At 38.4% G+C, this 26313-nt stretch overlaps 1 protein-coding gene across 1 annotated transcript; it reads right to left on the reverse strand.

Annotated features, from left to right (window-relative positions):
• Positions 1-283: 283 nt before the first annotated feature.
• On the reverse strand, positions 284-25391 carry mtnr1aa (melatonin receptor 1A a). Its single transcript, XM_053480309.1, has 2 exons — positions 25194-25391; positions 284-1492 (listed from the first exon to the last, which is right to left on the reverse strand). Exons 1-2 carry the CDS (start codon positions 25378-25380, stop codon positions 630-632), a joined length of 1050 nt encoding a protein of 349 aa, XP_053336284.1. The 5' UTR covers positions 25381-25391; the 3' UTR covers positions 284-629.
• Between the last annotated feature and the right edge of the window lie 922 nt (positions 25392-26313).

The following is a 26313-nucleotide window of genomic DNA, read 5'->3' on the forward strand; positions in this document are numbered from 1 at the left end:
ATCAAGGTCAATATTTTTTAATAAAAAGAAATAAAGATAGTTTAGACGATTTTGTGTTGTAAGAAAGTTTTTTTTTTTTACCACAATACAATTCCAACATTTTGTCTTCTGACTTACAGATTTTTTTCCCCAAAATTATGAACATCAATCAACAGGACCAAACATTTCTAATAAAAAATTTGACAGTATACAGTAATGACAGAACGTACATTAGGATTCCTTCAACAATGAAAAAATTGAGACATTTCATTATGGGACATAAGGTCGAATCCTGAAATCAATCGTTAGATGTTTGAGAGAAACAAAATAAATAGGTACATTTTTACTTTATATTACACATCAATAATTTTTTTGGGCTTAAAAAACAGACATTTATGTTTCCAATTGAGTGTAAAACATTATTTTATGCATTTATTTCCAAACCACAAAAAGTAAAAGTGCGTGACAGAGAGAGAAAAAAAAAACAATACAGCACATTTTCCCTCTGAGTGTTCTGATCGTATAAAAATGAGAATCCACAGTTTTGTTGCATTGCTAAGGTGTTCTTTGATCAAGCTGATTGTTTTTTGTTCTTGGTTCACAGTAAGAGCACCTTATTTGAAAAATTTAACAGACACACGTGTATTTCATCACACTGAGTCCACTTTGACCTGGTTGTTGTTGGTGAGGGGTGGTGATGGTTTGCTTCGGAGTCTCTCCTGTGCGTCATTCGAGTTTTCTGGTAAGAGAGCAGTCGGCATGCAGAGGGACAGGATGATGCGCTTGTATTCGCGGCGGAAGTTCTGGTTGAGTGCCCCATAGACTATGGCATTGAGGCAGCTGTTGAAATACGCCAGGAAGTAGCTGGCCACGAATAGCCACTCGGGAATGGCTTGCTCAGGCGCTACAGCCACAGCTAAGCCAATGGCATTGAGTGGTGCCCAGCATACAGCAAAGAGCACAAACACTGCAAACATAGTTACAAAGTTGCGTACGTCCTGTGGCGTTACTCCTGCCGGCCGGGTCTCGGGCCTTGCACGCCTCCGTGCCTGGATTACCAGCACCCATATGCGCAGGTAGCAATAGGCCACCACTAGGATAGGAAGCAGAAAGTGAAAGGAGACGACGGCTAGTGTGTACGCGGCACTGGCTGACTGGGCAAACGTGCACGAGTAGACACGATCATCGTAGCGAAGAGAGCCTACAAATACATTGGGCACCACAGCGAGCACGCTCAATGCCCAGATCACCGCCACATAACATGCTGAGTTGCGCTCGCTGAACAGACGCTCATAGCGCAGGCTGTGGCAGATATAGCAGTAGCGGTTCACGGCGATGCCAGCAATGTTAAAAATAGAGCCGACTACGCTGACGCCCATCAGGAAGCCGCTGATCTGACACTGAGCTGCCCCCACACGCCAACCATGCCCGAAGATGGCCGCCAGGACCAGGGGGTATGGGTACAAAGCGACTACCAGATCGGCAACAGCTAGGCTCACTACGAAGATGTTACCTGAGAGGAAAAGTAAAACAGAGAGAGAGAGAAAGACAATGGGTGTGTTAGCAAACTTATACAAAAATGTAAGAAAGAAGTGTATGCATTTTGGAACAATTTCTAATAATTAAGAAAAATGAAAAATCCTTGTCATAAGTAATAAAAACAAATATAGAGATAATGTCAGTGAAATCTCAAGTTCAGGTTCAAAGTTTAAAATTCAAGAGCGCTGATGAGGGAACTTTGTTTTGGAACAGAGGTTTTCTGCTGGACACCTTTCACGACTCACAGACCTGATTGTTTTTGACAGCAAAGGTCTCATGGGTCGTCTCCATGGTGACTCCTCGCGTGTACAGGTTCCTGAAACAGTCTTCCTTCAAACAAAGGAAGGGCGCAAAAGGAAAAGGAAGGAAACATCCTTACCCTTGACAATAAACATCCCTTGGCCTGAGTTGTGCATTTGGGCTGTCAATCAAACAGCTTGGTCTTTTTATGACTTCTCAGAAACTGGGTCCTTTTTATTTATTTATTTTCTTTTCAAGCTCACAGGCCTCTCAGTACATTTTATTTGCTCAAAGACATTAAAAAGATGCTTTTTTCCAGCTTTGAAAGCTGTGATAAATACTTCTAGCAGCTTCTAACATCCTGGCACGTTCCTTCTTTACCTCAGATCTCTGACAAGGTTGTGATGCCTGCAGTTTTACAGTCCTGAGCTCGCCTGTTTTAGCATGTCGTCTCCTTACACCTTGTGTGTGTGTATATACAGTGGAACCTCGGATTACGAGTAACGTGGTTTACGAGTGTTTTGCAAGACGAGCAACAATTTTTAATAATTTTTTACTTGTAAAACGAGCATTGTCTTAGTTAACGAGCACCGAGTATCATGTTTCACGCATGCGCTTCTTGTTTTAACAACGAGTGTTACGTCATCACAAGTGAGCCAACGGTTTTTCTTTCTCTTGCAGCAGAATTGTAGGTAATCGTCTCTCCTGCTGGGTGAATACACACACGCGCTGTGTGTGTGTGTGTGTGTGTGTGAGATGTGCGTGCGCGCACACACACACACACACACATTAACGGAGAGACCGTTTTTAAAACCATTTAAAAATTAGCAAGAAAAATCGCTAGTCACACTCGCGTGAGTGCATACTAACGGGATTACTACTGTAAAGTAAAACAACAACAACAACAACAAAAATTAAACAGCTCCTCACCTTTGAAAACAGTCGCGACAGAGAAGAGTTTGTGTGTTTATTTGGCAACCTGAGAGAAGGGGAGCTGCCGAGACCCATTGTCTCCCCTGCTGGGTCTTAGTGCCTGCAGTGTTTTTGCGTGCGCGTGTTTGTGTCTGTGTAAGGCAGGGAGTTTGTGTGTTTGTTTGGCAACCTGAGAGAAGGGGGCTGTAAACGCGAGCGAGCCCCCCTTCATCCCCCCTCCTCTCAGGTTGCCAAATAAACACACAAACTCCTCTCTGTCGCGATTGTTTTCAAAGGTGAGGAGCTGTTTAATTTGTTTTTTGTTGTTGTTGTTTTACTTACAGCAGTGATCCTGTTAGTATGCGCTCACGTGAGTGTGACTAGGAATGTTCCTTGCTAATTTTTAAATGGTTGTAAAAACGGTCTATCCGTTAATGTGTGTGTGTGTGTCTGCGCCCTTATCTGTCGGGGTAATTTTACATTTTTTAAGGTAAAGTACAGGTTAATTTGTTTTATTTTTACTTTATATTTTGTATTAATTATATTTATGTATTTATTTTTTTGGGCTGTGGAACAAATAATTTAAGTTTCCATTATTTCCTATGGGAAAATTAAATTTGGTTTAAGAGTGTTTTGGAATACGAGCCCACTTCCGGAACGAATTAAGCTCGTAATCCGAGGTTCCACTGTATATGTGTGGGGTTATGTGTAAACAGATGGACTCAAGTTTAAGATTCCTCCCAAGTTAGGCCAGACTGGTGTCTTGTAAGTGTGAGTGGCGCATTTCAGAGGGTCATTAAAGCTGCTTCCTCATTATGCATAACATTTGGAATAACGTATGCTAATGCTAGTTAAGAGTCCAGGGTTTAACAATGAGAGGGAATTTTCAACCTTCCGTGTCTCATCTAATTATGAGACATCACGGCTCTACAGCCAATCAGGGGCGTCTGTGAGCTCACACCAGTGGAGGGAGCGGATAGCGCTGTCCTCAGAGTGTGTTATGCCGCCCCAAACGGTGTGTGAGCAAGCAGTTTGAAAAGATGTGGTCGGCTGGCGTCACGCAGTTCGGAGGAAACACATGATACTCTTCGGCCCTCCGGACTGAGTGGGAGTAGTAGCCTTAATGTGGGAGCCCCCTAGTGACGCGGAGGAATTGGACATGTCTTTATTTACAAAATTAGGGAGAAAATCTGGAAAAAATCCCCACCCCCCAAAAAAGGAATGATTACTTCCCCTCCCCACTGATCAGCAGTCACATTGTTTTTTGTGAACAATTCTCAGGAATACGTCCGTATTTGCAATACTCCAATACAGCAGACACAATGGAGTCTGATTGTTTTGCTGGTGGTGGTGAAATGAGTTTTGAATTCAGATGAGTCATGTCACTCCTGAGCTGCCATTGATCCAGACCTCCTCTGCCCTCTGGACCTGTCCAACTCGTCCTAGTCCTAGTTTTATGCAGATCAATCCCAGCTGTCCTTTTTAACCCAAATGAGGATAAGTTCCGTGTTGAGTTTGGTTCCTCTCAAGGTTTCTTCCTATTACCATCTCAGGGAGTTTTTTCTTGCCACAATCTCCATCGTCCTCTGCTTGCTCATCAGGGACAATCTTATCATTTTGATTCATACACATTTCATACAAAGTTAAATAATTATTATGATTGTGTAAAGCTGCTTTGCGACAATATCAATTGTTAAAAGCGCTATACAAATAAAATTGAATTGAAATGAGTTGCAAATATGTTAATGAGCAACAGAGGGATACCCTACACATCGTCAGCACTGTAGCATGTCCTCATTCTGTTATGTGTCTTCTGAGAACTAAAGCATAGCTAAGATAATAAATAATGCTGTCAAAGTGAAAAACACAAAGTGTATGATCTCCTCCAGAATCTTGGCCTCGACGCAGTGCTTCCTCAATAACACACAAACCAGGTGTGTGATCCATTACCTGAGCAGGCGTGAGTGGATGTGCCGCTGATTTATACTGGATTTATGGGATTTCAATATTACGGGTTTTGAATAAAAGCAGCTTCAAAAAGTCAAGTGTGACATTATCATCCTTCTCTTTTTCCATGTCCTTCAATTGAGCCTGAGTTTAAGAAGTCAGAAGATCTGAATAAAGCACTAAAGATCATAACCTGGCAACCACATCAACATTCGCAATCGTTATCAACTTCTGCAATCTCTTTCTTCATTTTTTTTCTTTACCCTAACACACCATTGGGAAAAACTTTACAGGGAAAAAACTGCTAACAAAATCCCAGTATCATTAAATCAATATCAGGAGGTCATATTTCAAAATTCTCAATACATCAATCGGGAAAAATTTCTAGACCAGGGTGTTACCTTTTATAGGTCTTTCAGTTTGAATTTAATAAAGTAATATTGAATGGCCATAACTAAATTTGAAGAGTTTGGAATACCCGTCATGAGCAGATACCATGAACAGTTCTGCCACTTCACCTCTTTATTCTTTCCATCTGGCGTCCAAGTTTTGTCTCACTTTTATGCTCTTGCTGCTGCACACAATTGCCCTCTCAACACAAAACGGCAAGAACCTTCAAGAGACAAGGGGTCGCATCTGGGAGACTAAGACGAACCAGAAACAAATGACCCGTGTGCTGTCACACACCTCATGCACCTTGTCACCTTGCATGGCAGGCATCCACCCAGGATTTGAGTTGACAGCTCTGTGTGAAAGAAACACACTCTACGAGACGTGACATATGGACAGACTTCACTACACAATCACTGTCACCTCTGTAATGCCAGTGCCAACTTTAAATACTGCCACCAATGGACTTGTTTGTCGAGCATATCCTACATCTAAGGTTGAATCCACACCTTGAACTCTTTGTCATGTTCCTCAAACTATTCCTGGACAATGTTTGCAGTGTGGTCGCTGCCCTTGGGGAATACTATTTCCATGAAGGGGTGAAACTTGGTTGGCATCAATGTTAAAGTAACATCCACATCAATGCAAAGGTTTTCCTGCAAACATCGCCCAGAGCATCACACTGCCACCGACTGGCTTGCCTTTTTCTTTTCTTCTGAGTAACCCACCTCGAGTCCAGTTGCTCATTTAGCAATTGTAGGAGAAGTGTCAGCATGGCACTTTGACCAATCTACCACTATGCAACCCAATACACAGCAACCCCTGACCACTGCACATTGGGAACACCCCACAAGACCTACTGTTTTGAAGTTGATCTGACCCAGTTGTCTGCTCTGACACAGTTGTCTAGACATGATAATTTGGCCCTTATTAAAGTCGCTCAGACCGTTACGCTTGGCCATTTTTCCTGCTTCCAAAACAAACTTTAAGAGTTGGCTTTTTACTTGCCACCTTATATATCCCACCCCTTACCAGATGCCACTGTAACAAGACACACATTACCCGTCACTTGTTTTAATGTTTTGCCTATTCGTTGTATAACAACTATTTGCCTCTGTCCACCATTCGTCCTATGCAGCTGAATGTCTTTTTTTCAACCTTCTTAAGTTCAACCACCCCATTTCTCCGCTCCCCGCGCTGACTTCAGAGAAAGATAATGCTCTCATAAACCCACCGAGATACGGATGAGTTAAAGAAAGAGAGGAAATCACATTGCCATCACAGATTTTCAAGCCCTGCTTGAATCCATCAAAGGACACTGAGCTTTGTGTGTGTGTGTGTGTGTGTGTGTGTGTGTGTGTGTGTGTGTGTGTGTGGAGATGTGCCCACTGGCCAGCACACTGCTCACACAGTGCCAGTTCAAGCTACCCTCCCCATTGGTTCTCAGCGGGATATAATGGCCTTCTAGTGATTCTGGCTTTCAAACAGTGTTAAGATGTAAAGCAAAAAAGATTAGGCAAGTGGGGGAAAAGAGCCAAGATGCTGATTCTGAGATGTCTCCTGACAACAATACCAGTCAGTTAGATTCATCCTGACGCTCCACTTCGGCTCAGAGCTTCTGTGAGCTTCAGAATGTGCAGAAACCTTTCTATTGTTACACGTTTTGGAAAAAATTGATAAAAGAAATGATGTTTTTTCATCTCAGCAACCTTGCTTCCTTAGGTCACCATGGTGACCTCCCAAATATTCACAGCATCCGTAGTACTGGTAAATGTGTGCTTTGGTATCTGACATCCTTAAGTCCTGCATGTGAAGTGGGGCCTCCATGGATTGGACTTGTTTTTCCAGTACCTCCCGCAAATGTTCAATTAAATTGAGATTGTAGGAATCTGGAGGCTGTCAACACCTTAAACCATTCTTGAACCAGTTTTGCAGTGTAGTCACTGCCACCAGGGAGTACCCTATTGATAAAGGGGTGTTTAGGTAGGTGGGACATGTCAAAGTAACATTCACACGGATGGCAGGACCTCAGACTAGGCCACCTTTTTCCATTGCTCCATGGCCCAGTTCTAATGCTCATGTGCCCATTGTAGGCTCCTTTGGCCCTCCTTTGGTGGACACAGGTCAGCATGGGCACCCAGTCATCTAATCATCACAATCGGTCCCTTGACAGCCGCTCAAATGCTTGGCCATTCTTCTGTTTCAGGGACAAAATGTTTACTAGCTGCCTTCCAGGTGCCACCGTTACCAGATAATCAATGTTGTTCACTTCACCCGTCAGTGCTCATAATGTTGTAGCTGATTGTAGTGTAGTATTAGAGAGCATGTGCAGTGTGTAAGGGATGTTCAGTCCTGCATTTTTGCTTCAGCACTGGGTTTGTTTTGTGTCTGCTCTCGGCACCAGAGCAGCATGTCGAGGAGAAACGTTTTTGCCCCCAGCGTCAGGGTTTTCCCGGTTACATAACAGGCCAGAACAGAGTTATTGTCAGAAGTCCAGTGGATGCAATTAAAGTCTAGTCACTTGCCTAAGAGCACACATTCGCATTCGCCACTAAAAACCCAAGGCGAGCGTGGGAACGTGCTTTTAACTGATCACGCTGTGTGCGTGTGTGTGAGACAATCAGACTGCATGATCTTATAATGGCTTGAAAAGATCTGCTTTTTCCCATTAAAGGCACATAAATCAATTACAACTGTACTATAGATTATTTTCGGCTTGTTATGTTTTCTTACACATACACACACACACACACACACACACACACACACACTTTTTCAGTTTCCGTTGAGCTCTGAGCTCATTCTCCCAGTCACCATTTCTATCGTCTGTCTCTCACTCTCACTTAACAAACGAGAGAAGTTATTCCCCTGTCTCTCTTTTCATGATCTTGGCCTGTCCGTCTCTCTCTCTTTCTGTTTCTTTCTTGCTTTCACATGGACATGAGAGCGACAGAGAGAGGATGTGACAGAAAGACAATCAGACCGACAGTTATAAGGAGTAGGGGAAGAGAGAGAGAGTAACAGGAATGGAGAGACTGTGTGTGTGCTCCAGCAGCACATAAAATAAATTGGATAAATACAGGTGTTTAAGGGGATAGAGGAAGATAGACAGAGGAGAGAGAGAGAGAGAGAGAGAGAGAGAGAGAGCAGGGAGAAAAAGGGGAGATGCCAGAGAAGTCTGTCTCTCTTCCTCTCTCTTTTTTTGACTCTGTCTATCACACTTTCTCTCTCTCTCTCTCTCTCTCTCTCTCCACTGCTTGTCTTTTTCCCCATAATTCCCCTTTCTCTCTCTCTCTCTCTCTCTCTCTCTCTCTTTCTCCCATCAGGTGGTCTTATTCCATGTGACATGTCTGTCTGTGTGGATCATTCCGACTGTGCCTCCTGCTGTTAGCTTGTCCTCACCAACACACACACACACACACACACACACACACACACACACACACCTGTAATAAGTGCTGAAAATAGTTTGCTCTAGAAGCCACATCTGTCGGTTTGCATGCAATCTGACTCCATTCAAAAAACTCAGCAACTTATACACATTCTGGTTTTTGAGGTTTATGAGGACCTTCCACTGACAGACATAGCGGGGACCTTAACCTCAGAAACCCCATGGGAGGCTGTGAGGACCGCGTAATTGGGAGGAAATTCAACACTGTCCTATGTTCATAAAAAAGGCATACACACACACACACACACACACACACATACACATATATATATATATATATATATATATATATATATATATTGTGGCGTGGGCGGGGCGGCGGCTGACGACCAGCATGCCTTGCGGGGATGTCGGTGTGTTCACCATAATAAGGAAAGGTGTTTGGGTTAGTGGCTTCGGCCCTGTTTGTGTGTGTGGGTGTGTGACGTGTGGAATGTGCTCCAATTCAGGCTGACGCTGAATTGGAGGTTGGCTCCTGAGTGAAGGTGTTGCTCATGTCATACTAACGGGTGTGCTAAATAAAGTACTCCCAGCCATTGCATTGGGCAGCAAATAAGCTCACTCGTCTCTCCACCATCCTTCCCGGCGTAAAAACGCTACAATATATATATATATATATATATATATATACGGGTCAATGACGTGACGCCCCCTTTTTCTGTCCGGGTTAATTTTATTTTGCAGAAAAAACTAAAAAATACATAAAAATTTCTCATCTACTTGTTATACCTTCTTTACCTACTAAACCACTCTAACTTCTCCAAATTTTTAAGTTTTTCATCATTTTTCTGCTATCCGAAGTGCCAAAACATCATATGGGGCGACCGTCCGGCCTTGACTTTAGTTAGGACAACTGGTTTAAAAACACTTTAAATCAACTTAAATATATCCCTTTTCCTAGTTGGCATAATTTTAAACATGTTTTACATCCATTGACAAAACTATAAAGCATTTGCTCATATATTTCTATCATGATATACAAACGAATGTTGTCCGAATTATGTTGATTCTATCCATTTCATCCGGAGCGACCATCAACAAACCACAATTTTGGGACCTTTATTTTAAAAAACATCTCAAGGATGGGATACTGCATCAGCCAGACACAAGTGAAGACCCCCTGGAAACAACTGTATAGTAAATCAGTCTCTCTCATATAGTAAGAAAAAGCTGTTTTTTAACGGCTGTGATGTCGTAGTCACTTTTGGTCTTCATGTGGGGCGACCACCCCAAAACTGTGAATTATAATTTTTTTCCACAAATCTATATTTTGATGATAAATTTGATAGTGCTTTGTCACTAGAAGAAGCTAGTTTGGTTTCTGAGGCTAACTGTTAGCCTGTTATACTTGAGTAAACTTGAAAACATCATATGGGGCGACCGAGTATCATGTGGGGCGACCACTGCTAAATGTTTTAAATGATAGATATATGTCCTATATTTGTAGTTTTCATATTCTATACATCAATTATATACATAGAGTTAATTGTTTAAGTATAATTATTTGTATATTTTATCTTTTTTTTTCTAAATTCAGCCATTTTCCATTCCTTTTATAGGGAGAAACATTTATTTTAACTGGATAATGAAGGAGACTCTGATATTATAGAATAAACTTGTGAAATAATGGTTTTCATAAAATGAAAGGGCACTAAAGTTTATCTTTCTTCATCAGTTTATCTACTTACTGATATGAGTTCAACTAGTCTTAATGATACATAAAAATGTGAATTCTGAGATATATTACGGTCACCCCAGATGACTTTTTTAAGGCTGTGTTTTATTAACTTAAGTGTAAAAACACTAAAATGACATTTTTTTTACTTTTCTTTATAAAGGCATGTGTACACTACATTCCAAATGTTTAAAAAATGGCCAAACATATCCATATTTTTGGCATTTTAAAATTGGCCTATTAAAAAGTCTTATCCGTCAATGACCCATACACACAGTATATACACAGTATATATACACACAATTCATTCCCCTATGAAGAATTTTTTTATATTGATTGGATTGTGGTGGAGTTCGGGGCACTGAGATCAAGGCAATCATTCATCATGGAATGTAGGAAATTGTTTACTCCACGACAATTATCCATGACAATTTTGATACAGAGTACGGAGCAACGCGCAGCCATGCGATGACAAGAAAAGATTCTCTTGACTACAGAATTCTTTCCTCATCTTTAAACACTCCAGTAGAAACACTCCAAACCCCGTGAGTGTTTCTCTTGTCCTCTTCTTCCCAAGGTCAAGACTCTTCATCCAGTGGAAAATGGCGGTTGCGGCACTTCTCGCAACAATGACGGAATGTATTCTGGAAATTCAGAAAAGACTAGACGTGAGCGATTTTACTTAAAAAACCTGTTCAGCCTTTCCTTTTTCGAACACATCGAAACATCAAAGGTGAAGGGTGAGGTCAAGAAAAAAAATGGAGCTTTAGATGGTCGGCATAAATTTGTAGACAAACGGGTTCAACTGCGATGAGAACCTGTTAGGTTTTAGAAAGGAAAGAGGGAAGGACTGGAAGAAAAGGAACCAGTGGAGAGTAGTTTATACAACCAGAAGTGTTTATAAGAAAGGAAGAAAAGGAGAAATAAAGAGAAGGAATGAAGAAAAATGAATGTTGGGAAGAGAAAGAAAAGATGCACAAGAGGTAATGATGGAGTGATAAAGAGTGATGAAAAAGAGACAGCATGATGAAGAAGTAAAAAAATTAAGTGAAAACTTAAAGAAGGAAATGACAGAGGGAATGGCTGTGGCCTGGAAAGGTAAAGAGAAAAAAGAGAAGGAGAGAGGGAATGACAGCAAGATGAAACTGTGAGGAGAAAGAAAAAGGAATGCAACAACGGACAATAAAATGACTGATGGATAAAATAAAATAAAAATGATGGATAAAACGTACAGAGAGGCAGAGGAAAGAAAAGATAAAGGGAATGATGGGAGGAAAGAAAAAGAAAGGCATGAGAGAGGGATTGATGGTGAGGTAAAGAGCGAGGAGAAAAGGAAAGGAAGTTATTGATGAAATGAATGACAGGTCTGGAGGGATACATTGCTGTGAAAGAGGGAGAGCAACAGAACGACAGAGGTAATGATGAAGAGATATGGAGTGAAGAATAGAGCTGCACAGTTCTTGCATCTCCATGGGATTGTCCACAATGTTCTCTCTCACACAAAAAAAAACCCTTTTCCTTATTTTATACACCTTAAAGTGAATAACTTAAAAGCTGTTGCAAATAAATAGAATGTTAACAGCAATAAATACAATAAATAGCACGTGTGTATTGGATACTCAGTCAACTACAGTACTTCATAATCACATGCATAATTTATTATTATTATTATTATTATTATTATTAGCATAAGTTTGTTAGGTAATTTGAAGTTAAGTGCATAGTTTAAAATTTGTTATTGACCTTAACTTAGCAACTAGCAGCCAGTGCATAATCATAAATTAAGGTTAAGTGGTTTTATTTCATATTGTTCTTCATTTGCATGTCTTTTCTAAATCTTGTGATAGTTGTTCAAATGCAGAAAATAATTATAATGTTGGAAATTGGTAATATTGGGTGGCTGGAACGGATTATCTGCATTTACATTATTTCCTATGGGACGATACGTTTCACAATACAAAATTTCACCTTAAGAAATTGCCTGCCGAGGTACCGCTGTACAGTATATAAAATAAATAAATTAAGTATGCGATGATCGCAATAGAAGAGAATGTCCTGCTTTGACACATGCATTGTTAAGACACAAACAGGACTTAAAGGGAGCTGATTATAAACAGGACATCCCCCCCACCCCCCAACCCCCGTAAGCTCTGATTGGCTACTATCGTTAGCTTGCTTATTTATAACTGAGAATACTGAAAAGCTTATTGTATTTTTTTTTTTCTGTTATTTTTTTAAAGCCTGTCAGATCTCAAATCCTGTTAGTTAAGTTTAAAATGAAATGCATGCTAGAACAATAAATATATGCTGGAAACATATTCTAGCATGTGTAGAAAAGGTGTGTATATATATATATATATATATATATATATATATATATATATATGCAGAAAAGGATGAAATAAAGAGAGAAATGAAGACAAAAGAATAGAGACAGGTATTGAAAGAGAAAGGCAGCAGTAATGAAGAAAGCGACAGAGGTACTCTATAAGAGAGAGAGAGAGAGAGGGAGAGAGAGAAATGGAGCATTTATTCCATCATAGCGAATGGGCTTCTGTCACTTTGCTGGTGTTTTTTTTTTTCTTTTCTTTTCTTTTACAGAGACATAAAGGAGAGAGATGACGAATCAATAGAAATGGGCACTAATCACAGCCTGTTTATTTCTTTTCACAGGTTTACTTGTGGATTTCAGAAAGATGTCTTCTGTTAGTTAAACACAGAATAAAAAAAAAAGGAAAGATGAAATGAGATGGAATGAAAAAATTAAAGGGAAAATAAGGGAGTTTATTAAATATGTGACAATAATGAGAGAAGATGAAGAGGTCCATGGGTGACTTTTAAGCCGTGAGGGTTGAAGGAGTCCGTTTAGCTCATGTTTATAAATAATCATAAAAATACGCAGAGCACAGCAACCATACAAAACATACCATGAAGGAAAGACAGGGAGAGAGAGAGAGAGATAGAGGGCGGGGTATGAACAGTGGATCCTACAGGGGATAAAAACATGATTTGACTTGACAGAAGAGAATATGGCCAGTGTAGCAGCGTGGTCCTACAACCCAGACAATAAATTCTACACAGAACGTTATTCTCGTTTGAGGGAAGTACAAGGATAACAATAAAGCACTTTGTAAAAGCTAAAACGTGATAAGGCTGATTATGTAGTCAGACTCATATCTCTGAAACTTTCACATTCCAGGATAAAGACGCCTCAGTGAAAGTGACAAATCCATCTGATGTGTCTGTCTTGGTCTTCAGCTTCATGTCAGGAACTCAACTGTCTCAGACGAAATGTGAATATAGAAGATATTGATTGATTGAACGAGGTCGGCTTTTGTGCAAAAAAAAAAAAAAATGTGTCAATGATATTATTCTCTGTTGCAGTATGCTGCTACCCCCAGCTTTTAAGCGGATTACGGCTGATCCCATCTGCTTTATGGCAGAAGACAAACATAAAAAGACGAAAATGAATCAGGGGCACGTGAAAGCCCTCTGAATAGTTTTGAACACACATTTTTTGGATTTGTGTATTGGTTTTCCAGATGATATTAAATGGAACACATGAGTGTAGTTGCTTTCAGCTTCCATAGTTACACCAGCTTCCCTTGTTACACCAAATTCTGTAGTTATATCAACAACATTTACATTTAGGCATTTGGCAGACGACCTTATCATCATACATCTGAGCAGTTTTTAGGGTTAAGGGCCTTGCTCAAGGCCCCAACACGGACAACTTTGTCGTCGTGGGATTTAAACCTTGAACCGTAGTCCAATTCCTTAACCACTGAGCTAACCCTGACAACTTCCAACAACCTCCAAAGTTGCACCATCAACTTCTGCAGTTGCACCTGCAAATTCCATATTAAACCAGCTTTCCTAGTTATACCGTCAGTTTCCGTAGTTACAACTTCCATAGTTGCACTTTCAACTTCCATAGTTACACCAGCTTCCCTAGTTACACCCTTGACCTCAGAAATTACAACTCTGAAATCAAACTTCTTTATTTACACCATCAAATTCCATAGTTACACGATTTTCAATAGTTACACCTTCAACTTTCGTAGTTACACCATCAAATTCCATAATTACACCTTCAACTTCTGTAGTTTCACCTTTAACTTCATAGTTATACCAGCTTCTTTAGTTACATCATTGACTTCTAAAGGTATACACCAACTTCTGTAATTCTACTAATGACCTCCGGAGTTACGCCAACTTCCATGGTTACAAATTTAACTTCCGGAGATACTGTACACCATCAATTTCCATAGTTACACAAACTTGCATAGTTACATCACTTAAAATTCTTTGAAATTTTATGCAATTAAAGAAATTACAGCATGGAATTTTGTAGTTTAATAAATATGTTCAATAGTTTTTAGGGATGGGAATTACCAGTCACCACCCAATACAATATTATCACAATACAGAGGTGGTGATTTAGTTATTGTGATGCTGTAAAGTAACATTATAAATATTGCAATGTGATATTAAATTTCTTTCAGATTTTGTTACTATTTTAAGACCTTGAACCTTCAAAAAACAAAAGGTTGTCATAACTTAGTTATGTACCTTAGCTTTATTAAACTTCTTTGCAAATGAATTAGCCACAGGCATTTATGTAAATGTAGTCCTTATGGCATTAGTTTTTCTCACTTAAAAACCAAGCGCAGTATTCAAACAATACAACTAACTTTAAATACAAGAGTTTAACATTTACAGTAACTTTAAATTTCATTGATAACGAAGCTACTGAGCCACACTTATCTCGCCACCCGTAAAATTTTAAAGAAATGGTGACTTTGCAAATGTCTTGTCTTGACAGCGTGTCGTGCAGTTATGAGTACTTCTACAGTACATGTGGTTCAAAACTTTTTAGCGCACACTGGTGTAAGGGGGTGTAATGAGTGTGTTTGAGGAAAAAGACAGATTGGAGGCTTTTCCAACACACTTAACTTCTGATAATGTAATGCCATAAAAGTGTGATGGTCATGCCTGAAAAAAAAAAAACATCCATTTTGAGCCACTGGCTAATCGACCGGTGCATCTCTATTATAAATGTAATATATCGTTTAAAAAAACGTAGCTTGCAGTCAAAGTGGCGATACACAAATGGGCACACAAAATGAAAAACGATTCATAAGAAAGATTCATAACTGATTTCTTACCACGTCTCTAGTAAACTTCCATAGTTTCACGAATGACTTAAGTTACAACAACAATGCAATAGGTACACAACCCACTCCACTAGTTACAGCAATATTTTTACACGTAAATGTCTTTAGGTTAAGTTCACAGTTTAGTATCAACCCAATTGGGTCAATGAGCCAACACATGAGCGCTGTCCAGTGTTTTGTTCGTTTAATTTTGCACTAGAGCTACGACTATTGTAGATAATTCAAATCTTAAAGGGGTTTAGTACAGGTAAGTAGGACTTACTTTCATCTATTTTAGGAAAATATGTCATCCAGGAAGACTATTTTAATATCTTTGGTTGATTATTGGATTGTTGGTTATGTCAGGTTATGTACTTTCTTTTTGTTGTTTAAAATGTTGTATCATTTAAGCATTTTTATTAACATGTAACCATCTACCTGTGAATTTCAGAGGTATCAAACAAAAAAATAAAACCTCTAAAAATCCAGAATGGACTAGATGGTAGGATTGACCCACAGCCTCTGATCTCCTGCATGCTCCAGTAATCGAGGCTATTATGTTTTCAGGCCGATACAATACAACATGGCTCTTAAATTTTTATGGGAGGGGCAGTATACACTGAACGATTGGCGGGTAAAATGTCCTCTTTGACCCAAATAGTAACCATATTTCATTTCATGGGTTGGCAGGTACAATGTTCCCACATGGACTGTAAACTTCCAAGGCCAACTGGGATTGATTATAGGAGTGTAAACTGCTTGATTTTCAGGACCAATGCTGCCCTATTGGCTAATAAACACCCAACTCCAGCAACTTCTGTATACGAAGGTCGTTACTGGGTTCATTTCCATATTAAGTTGAAAGTTGACTTTATCTAATCATTGTTTGTCATCATCCAGGTCAACTGTAACTATCAAAATGTTGTTTTTCGCTCCTATAAGATTTTCACATATACATGCGTTTTGTTTTGTCTTTTTTTGTTGCATGCTTTTCTTTTCAAACTGTCATGCTTCTTCCGTAAGCCTTAGTCATGTGACAAGGTACATCTGTTACAGAAGTGTGCTCATTAAAAAATTGTCCAGTCAATTTATTTTTATGCTTTTGTTTTGAACATGTTTTTGTCTTGAATCATTTGTATTGTTCTGTATATAGAGTATAGTTTGGTTATAGTAGAGTATGGAGTAATATTCATCCCTAAATGTAAAGAAAGGAGAAACCAGAAGGAGAAACCAGTAAATAATAATAATCTGATGCTTGTGGCCAGAAAAGCACAAACATTGTCACTCAGTATCCAAAAAGCAAATGAGTGCTTTTTGCACTTACGCTGCTTTGGGTGTCTAATCAAACATATAAACTGTTCCGAAACCTATTTTGCTGAGCGAAAATGCACAGAACATGCCGACAATACACACACCTAGATCGCTGCAGGTGGTTGCAAAAACAGGAATGCACTGATATTGCCTTAAATTTTCCCGAGAAAGCACTTTCTGACGTCCACATCAGAGAAAAGTGTAGAGCTTGTTATTATAAAATTCACATGTAGAGTCCATTATGGAAGGAAATATTCTTTCAGGATAGAGAAAGAATTGAAGGCATAAAGGAAAACCAGGACAAAAGTGTGCACACAAGATTGCTGTGGCACTGCGGGAGGCAGGAGTGCTTCAATCTGACTCTCAGTGCACATTCTAGGACACTAACAGAAAGATGATAAACTTCTTTAATTACTGACCTGATTCAAAAGCTTCCACATTTCATTAAGCAGCCTGGCTGAATCACATATGACCCTAATTGAGAAGACCGATCTACTAAAAGAAAATGCATTTCCCATTTTCTCTGGATGCAGGTGGTTCGCTGATGGATGGAGAGTGCCTAACATTACCTATGAATGATTCTACATAATATTAAGGGGGGAAAAAGGAAATCCATTTTGGACAACTCCAAATTCCATTGAAACACCATTAGGACTCAAAATGTAGTGATAACATCAAAACAAGTTTAGCAACCATCACCATTTATTATGGGCTTCTGATGGTACAATGTGTTCTGTTGTTTTGGATCTTAATGATATTCCCTGTTTTATATTCAATAGTGATCATCCATCCATCCATCCATCCATCCATCTGTTTAGTAACCTCTGTTGAGGCCAATGTATTTATGTCCATTTCACTCACTATTGTCATCCTTATTTGACATGACCATGATTGAAGCCAGCATATTTGAATCCTTTTGGGAAACCTTCAGAACGGCCAAGAATTGTTCAGATACCAAATGATTAATTTAAATTGATTTAAGCATTATGTAAAAATTTAAGTTTTCTTTTGGTTCCTATTGGTTCTTTCATGAGTGTCATGGTGTTAATGATAAATTCACTCAGAAAATCCATGTGTTGCTTTGAATACCTTTGAAAATGTTTGGAATACCACTAAAAACAGCTATGGGTTAACTGATAATCCATTAGGACCCATTATTATGCTACAATATTTGTGTCTGTATTGAACATTACTAACTATTACAGAACCTATAGAAACCAATAGAAACATTTTCTAGTAAGCTTTAAAGCTAAATATTATTAGTGAAATTCCATAAAACAAAAAACATGAAAACATTACTAACTAATATCTAAAAATCTCAGTGCCAATCAAAGCTCTTAAAAAATATTTTACCCTAACACAACAAAGAAAGTCCTATGAAGACATGTTTTATGGGTTCTCCAACAAAGGTTATCATTTAAGGGTAAATATCTTAAATCCCACTGGACAAACCAGAATATCTAAATTCCACTGAAAAAAGAACAGATATGTTTAAGATTAAGTCCCATCAAAACATGTCTACAGTCAAAGCTAAGTACTGTACCGTGAATCCCACTGGAAAGCCATCAAACACATCTAGAAGTAGTCATAGTTCAACTTTAACAAATCATTATCACACAAAAAAGGAAATACAATTACTTACCATTACAAAGCCAATAAAAACCTCTTCTGTCCTCATATCCAACATGCTGAACAAAACAGCACAGGCCAGCAATTAGACCAGCATACAGTAAGGTGTGTCTTGTTGTGTCAGTTATTGTTAGCTAGCTACCTAAAACAAGCAAAGCTGGCAGGATTTCTGACAGGATTGATTTGTTTGCTTCACTTAAAATGTTTACAATATCCATGACTAAAGCTAGCTAGCTGGCTAACATACACTAGCCACATTTTTCAGATATTCAAGAAATTCTATTTGTAAACAAAATAAAACAATAAAACTTCTTCTGAGGGTTTAAAAGTGTATTATTGAAAATCTTACTGAATGAATATAATGGCTAAAATTAATTACTTAAAAATGTATAATGTTAATATTTTAAATCATGCCAAGACACATTTTGTTAGCCAGCTAGCTACAGTAACACAAGCACAGCTGACGGGATTTCTGACAAGATTATTTCGTTTGCATTTGGATAAAATGTTCACAATATCCATGGCTAAAGCTAGTGCTATCTGGCTAATAAACAGTCATATTGACAAGGTATTTTAGAAAAACTCTGTGTAAAAAAATTATTAATAAATAAATAAATAAAAAACTTTTAAGTTGTGGATTCTTCATTAATTAATATAGCCTAAAAGACATGCATGTAATATAAAATATGTATTACTAATTAAATTGTCTTTAATCCTAAGACGTTAGCAGCTTTTCATGGCATTTTGATGAAACGTTGGCCCATGCTTAGCGTATTTTCTGCCAATTAGAATTACAGATTAGCATGCTTTGTGCTCAGTAAACATTTACACACCTGTCTGCAGGGACTCACACATGGTGCTGAAGAATATATTTTTTTCTCCTCACAGTTGGTCCGTGTTGAGTTGGACCGTAAATTAGATGATAATACAGAATGACATGAATTAAACAAACAGATACCTAATCCGCTTCGTTTAGCACGAACAGTGCATTAGCAATAACTGGCTTAGCATTTTGTGAGCGCATTACCTCATAAACATGACATTTTCTTTTCTTTACAATGTTACTGTACACATGGATTGAAGCAAGAAGCATTTATACTGCAATGCTTCATAAAGTGTATTGTCTAATCAGAGCTTTAATAGATTTTAATTGGGCGTTATAGAGTTGTGACATTTATTAGCAAAAGTTGCTGAATTAATGCTGTATATACAAATATGTTTTATTAAAAAGAGCAACAAATCTTTCATAGTTCAGAAACATTAAAATAAATAGCATAAAGTTAAGATCAAAAAGTCCACACTGCTTGTGCAAATACGAGGGGTAAATCAAAAGTGTTTATTTTAAAGTGGCACTTGGAAAACAGTGCAGGATAACTCCCTTTAATTTTCTATACGGTGCTTTGCAAAAGTATTTATATCTTTTGAACTTTTTCACATTCTATGGAACAGCTGTTTTTATACTAAGATTAAATTACACACAGACGGTCTATATTTACTAATTAGGTGACTTTTGAAGACAATTGGTTAGGGGTATCAGAGTAAAGGGGGCTGAATACAGTCTCAGATTTTTATTTGTACAAAAATCTTATCAATTATGTGCCACTATGTGGGAGCCATGATTGAACTACCTGCTTCACGTCTGAAACACCGGCCTCCCAGGAGCTCCTTTATTGGCCCAATCATGTTGAAATAGCTTGGATTGAGTTCAGGACTGTTCGGGGGATGTTCTGTAATGTGCAGGTGGTGTTGGTGAATGATGACGGGAGCGACTGCAGTGGCCTCCGAGCTAACTCGTCCGGGATCGACCATTCATGGACATTTGGCCTTCTTTATTATGTTTGCACTATTCAAATGATTTCACTTCTGTAAATGTTAAAATCTCTTTTACAACTTTATTCACTGGTCCCAGTTTGATTTGAACACCACTCATATCAATGCTGGGCATTCAATTCTGCGCTAGCTTACAAAACTGATAATGTTCTATTATGTATAACAGTAAAAAAAATGTATGCCTCAATCTTTAATTACATTATACTCAGACACTTTACTCAGATTTATATATATTTTTTGTTTGGATGTGAACAAAGCTTCACCTGGTTTTAACGCCACACTGCTGTTGCCTTTAATAACTTTACAGTCACATGCCTGGTCCTGTGATCACATCTCTCATCACAGTGCCCTCAAGCCCCGATCTCCTCCAGCCCACATGGATCCCACCATATGAAGAATGAAGAAGGGTGTAATGAAGAAGGGTGTAATTTAGATGATGCAAAAACAACAAATTATGGGATGGTGGTCAAGCCAGTGCAACCGGAGAACCCGGATCGGAGCTGAAACACACAGGAGGAAGCCAAACCAAACAAAACCGAGCTTCGTAAAACAATCTGTTGTCATATCTGTGCGGAGAGGTTAGGAATGTTGGTGGGCTGAGACGAATAATATACAAAGGGATAAAGTTATGGCCAGTTTTTCCCTCTGAAGGCGACAGGCCTTATTCTAAACAAAGTGATTTAGTATAATTTAGAGTTTCTGCCTCTTAAAACGCTACAGAAGATCCCTAATTCTGAAGTCTGTTCTGAATCTGCCTGTTGCTTTGCCATGTTCAGCGTAATTGTATATAAGAAAATACTCCGTTTTTTATTCATATAAAACTGTCAGCTGTCAATACTTATAGATATAGATAAAATCATTATGACCATTACTTGAGCTTGAGGAATGAATGCAAGAGAAAAGGAAAAAGAAAGAAAGATTACAACCAATCCATTGTAATATTACTGGACTGAGTAACACACACACACACACACTCCCCTACACAGCTGGCAGAAGCTGTCTCTAACCTCCAATCCTGCTGGTCTGCAGGTAGCTGCACGCATGACAGCATCGTACTCCGACACGGCACTTTGTGATTGGACCTTTGCGTAATCACCGCTCTTAACTCGGCACGGCATCAGACGATGGAGGCAGCATTCTGCTCCACTGATAAACACTATGGACAAGCGTATTAACAAACCCACACGCACACACACACATACACACACACAGGATTTCAATTAATAATAAAACATCGCTGTAGCAATCAGTTCTAATCCTCAGACCTGTGTGTTAAAGAACTATGGGTATGTGGAGGCGTTTACCTTAAATAAAGGACTGAATGAATAAATATGTACATAGCTTCAGTGTAATGGTTAAAAAAATGAAGAAGTGAATTACTGAGTGAATGAGTGAACAAACTAACTCATCAGTGAGTAAAACAATAGAAAGCAATAAAAACTGCATGAATGAATGAATGTAAATTAAGTAAATAGAGTTGTGTAGTGGATCTGGACAAAAATTTGTAAATGGAATAACATCAGACAAATTGAATAAATGAATGAATGAGTGAATGAACCTGGTTAAAATACATGGAACAGTTGGCATATGAATGAACAAGGGATTCACTAAGTATAAAATGATCCCACTGACTTATGAATGAGTGAATGTGTGAATGAAAAAGGAGGCAAAGTGATTATACAAAAAATTACTAATGCCATACAGTTGTATTACAGACACAGACAAAATGATTATTGCAAAGATTATTAAACAAACCAAATGAATGAATGAATGAATGTACACACTATATAAAAAACCATAACTGATGATAAAACAAGCACAGGAATGAATGAATGAATGAATGTCCAGCCGAGTTAATCAACTAATACAAATTTAGCAGCATATCTACATATAAATAAAGCAAATATGAAAGAATATGAAAAAAAAATTAGCAGATGAATGAATGGACCAAGCAACCTATAATTAATAAAATACATTAAAATAAATTGAATGAATGGTTAAAGAATATCTGATCATTATAACCATAAGTCAACAGAAAATTTAGAGAATAAATGAACAAATAATTGGTTGAGCAACTGCACGAATGAATGTTTAAATCAGTCAATTAATCTAGCAATCAATTAATTAATTAGTGTGGATATATGGATTATGAATAGATGGATACATTTATAGATGGATAGATTAATGAATGAATGCATGAAGGAATAAATGAAGCACATAATCATTGAAATAAATCCAAAAATGAATGATGAGTGATGGTATTAAAAAAACAATGAGCGAATGAATGGATGCTCAAAACAAACTTAGAAAAAAACAAAAACATGAACCTCTATTTATTTATTTATTTTTTATCCTAGACTTTGGGTCTTACAAAGACATGTCATGAATAATAATGATAAAAAAAAACAGAGATTACAAAGAGATGATGTGGAGGTGGAGAGCACGCCTCAGCCAGAAAGGGTAAGTGAAACATTGAAAGATGGAAATCTGTTAATGCTCTACACATACACAGAAAGAAGGAGTGTGAGAGAGAATTTGGGGCGTGTGTGGCTCATTTCTGCCTGAGAAACGTACGCAGGTTTTGATGTGGCTCTGCAACCTGATCTGATCCGAAATGAAGTTTCCACAACGTTCACCTTTACCCCAATGCAGTCCATCGACCGAGATGTGCTTCCTGTATCATTTTTCCGTCTCTAGTTCAGCACCTCAGGCTATCACACTGGGACACCAGTTTAAAGTTGATCTTCTCCCTAAAGCGGTAGCTCGGATGAAATTCCTAAGTCTGGAATTCAGAGCGTGCGGCATGGAAGCTCTTGTTCATCAGCAGAACTTTATTTCTTCTCTAAAGCCACCTCTCAGTTCAAGACCCTGGATCTCAACCTTCATGCTTCAACAGGGCTGAAATCCAGTTACCAGACTCAAACCTAGTTCTCACAACCCTCCTCAAAAGTCTCAATATGCATTTCACTCTGAAGGCTCACTGAGAAACCCAGAGCCAAGAACAAGACTACCAACCAACAGCAGGTGTATCCCAGTAATCGTACTCACACTAACAGAAAAAAGCAGGATGGTAAAAGTTGTCCTAAAAACACAAACACACATGCACACACACACATGCATCCAGGCCATCTAAGATCTAGAAAATATGTGCAAGCTGCAAAGTGGGTCAAAGTTAATTAGATTTCTTCGAATCTCCTCATCACGATGTCATAGAGAAGTTTTTCCAACGTTGTTAACCGATCATGGTCACACAGACGAGTTCCAAAAAGTCCCTGAAACACATTTAATATGTTTTTATGTTTTTAGTATTCAATATATTTTAGAATATTTATCAGACGTTTGTGCGCTAGTGTCAAGACTCTTTTGTTGTCTTCAAAAAAAAAAAGCTATTACCGAAGACTCCTTGAAGACGCCCAAAAGACAACTTTACTATAAAGACTTTATTGAATTGATCCTGAAGATGTTCCCAGTACTGTAGGTCCTGAAGATGTCCTGAAGGCCTACAGTACCTGTACCCACTGCGTTACCTAGAAGTTTTCATCTTAAGAACTGAAATTTTGCATGAAATTTCCCTTAGCATGCAAAGCATTTTCAGCATTTGAGTGAATAAACCAAACTGAACACTGGTTATGTTGTGCATACATCCAGGAGCCGATCAAAATTTCTTTGCGTCAGTAGAAATGTATGTTTTTGAAAATTATTTTTCATTAATAAAAATTATTTAAATGTTATGCAAATTTAAATTGTGAAGCGAATTTATGAATTTAGCTTTTTTTTTGCATTTTGCATGAAGAAAAGCCGCTTTCAGTTTGTTTTTAAAGCAGCCTTCCCAAGAGGAATCATAAATTAAGGGTAAGTGAGGTTTTATGTCAATTTATTTTATATTGTACTTTATTTAGATGTCTTTTCCAAATGTTTAGAATTTTTTATGCAAAAACTATCGTAAGTACACATTGTTCTTTGGTGGTCAGACAAATACACTCCCTGTTCGGTAATCGGAGAGTGAATCACAGATGAGAAATGGAAAAAGTAGATAAAAGGATAAAGATGAAGTTTTGTCTTAAAACCACTCCAGCGTGTTAAAATTCACTTATACCACTTCAGCGCTGTTATTTCAGCCAAAGTGAAAATATGAACTAATCCCAGTAAAAATATTAACTTTATCTTTTCTAATTAATATCTATTGGTGCAGGTGTTTGTTTACATTGAGACAGTAGCGCATTAGTAGATTATTTTACAGTAGATTATTAAATCTGATACATAACTGTTCATAACATCACTTTTACTCCTTTACATTGATTTCACTTGCGATGGAGGTTAAACTTCAGGCAGAGATCTAAGGACTGCAAAAGTTTCAGTAAATTTTGTCCAAACAGTTTTGTCTTGTGACGCTGCGAGAAAATCTGGCTGGACAGACAGACAGACAGACATACAGACAGAAAACTTTCTGAGACTGGTTTCGGGTTTATCAGTGTATGAGACGTAAAGCTATCATTGAAAAAGCGAGTTCTGACCAATGTACAGACAAAACCTTTCATTTATTCATATACTGCAGATATGATCATAGTGTTGGAAATTAGTCATTTTAATAAAATTATTGAGTGGCTGGAACAGATTATCTGCCTTGACATTATTTCCTATGGGAAAATGCATTTTGCAATACGAAATTTGAGAAATTCCAGAACAGAATAAATTTGTAAGCCGAGGTTCTACTATACAGTACTTTAGCTAGGAAAAGGAGACACATTACAGGTAGACAGGATGCGGGTAGACAAGAGGACAAGAGAGGTGTTCACATGAAAGAAAAACAATCAGGAACATGAGTTAGAGTTTTTATCACCTGTCACAAGTCTTGCCAGTGCTCCAGATGTGAATATCTATTTTTATTTTTCTATCATACAACTGAACGCCCTTGTCCATTTTATGCAAACGTTTAAAGTCAGGACCATGAGTTAGAGTTCATTTGGAAAGCCCTAAGGTGTTTTATTTTATTTATTTATCCCTTTTCTTATCAGTGCTCCAGATGTGAAAGACGCGCGTGTGTGAGTTTTCATTCTTTTCTTTTTATTAACAATAGAAATGATAAGCATGCACAAATGTAGCTGTTTGTAGTTCTCTCGCGCGCGTCACTCACCTGCGTTCCGAAGTTTCTTGTTCCGGTAAACGGAGAAAATCACCAACAGGTTGCCCAGGATGTCCACCACGATGGTGAAGATGAGGAAGCAGCCGAGCGTTGTGGTGACCCAGGGCGGTCTGAGTGCGGCGGTGGAGCCGTTCACCACCTGACTCCCGTTCATCGCGAGCCGCTCCACATCTGGCATCGCGCTCTCAACAACATCTGGATGTCCATCCAGAGCGCGCCTGCGCCTGCGCCTAGCCCGGGGGTGAAGACTGAGGGTGCCCGCGCGCGCGTCTCTCCATCATGTGTGCTATATGCGCGCGCGCGTGTATGTGTCTGTGTGCGTGTGTGTGTGTGTGTGCGCGCGCGCGGGGTAGAATTAAGTTCTGCGCCGTTCGCTCCCGTGCGTGAAGTTTCTTTAACTCCTCAGGGTTGCCAGATTCTCCATCTGTCCATGTTCCAGCTTCTCCACATGATCCAGGCAGATTATAATCCGAGGGAAAAACTCAACATGGCAACCATGAGGGGCTGGACGGGCCGGTTATTAAGGGTTTATCTACGCGCGCGCATACACACACACACACACACACACACATTATGGGCTCAGGCTGAGCAAAGCAATACAGTTAAAGATCAAATAAAAAATGTCTATTTAGTTTCTTTTTTTAAAATGTTTTTTTATTTGCTTTACATGAAAACATTAAATCTTTTTAAATTCTTTCTTTTGTATGTCGCTGTGGATAAAAACGTCTGCCAAATCTTTAGCAAATTACCACTTACAAAGTCCTACCTCATACACACACAGACACACACACACTTTTTATTTATTTATTTATATTTAATTATTTTTTCATCATTATTATTATTATTATTATTATTATTATTATTATTAAGATTTCTCATTTATTTTTAAGGTGGAACTCTATCATTTTTATCTGCACCAAGCATAATGATTATGATGCACAGTCCTAGCTGCTCATAACTTTACACACACTGTCAGAATTATTAAGATATTAGCTGAAGTAAGGAGAGTTTATTATTATTATTATTATTATTATTATTATTATTTCATCAATGTAATCAATGATACTATTAATGTTATTTCAGGTTGAATTCCATGTACACATCTGTCTGT

This window comes from Clarias gariepinus, chromosome 20 (genome assembly GCF_024256425.1).
Source record: "Clarias gariepinus isolate MV-2021 ecotype Netherlands chromosome 20, CGAR_prim_01v2, whole genome shotgun sequence".
Taxonomy (NCBI): Eukaryota; Metazoa; Chordata; class Actinopteri; order Siluriformes; family Clariidae; genus Clarias; species Clarias gariepinus.

Coding starts and splice junctions, on each gene's coding strand:
- mtnr1aa (XM_053480309.1), bottom strand. CDS start 25,380: ATGCCAGATGTGGAGCGGCTCGCGATGAACGGGAGTCAGGTGGTGAAC. Junction 1,493..25,193: donor CAAGAAACTTCGGAACGCAG/GTGAGTGACGCG, acceptor TTTTCCTCTCAG/GTAACATCTTCGTAGTGAGC.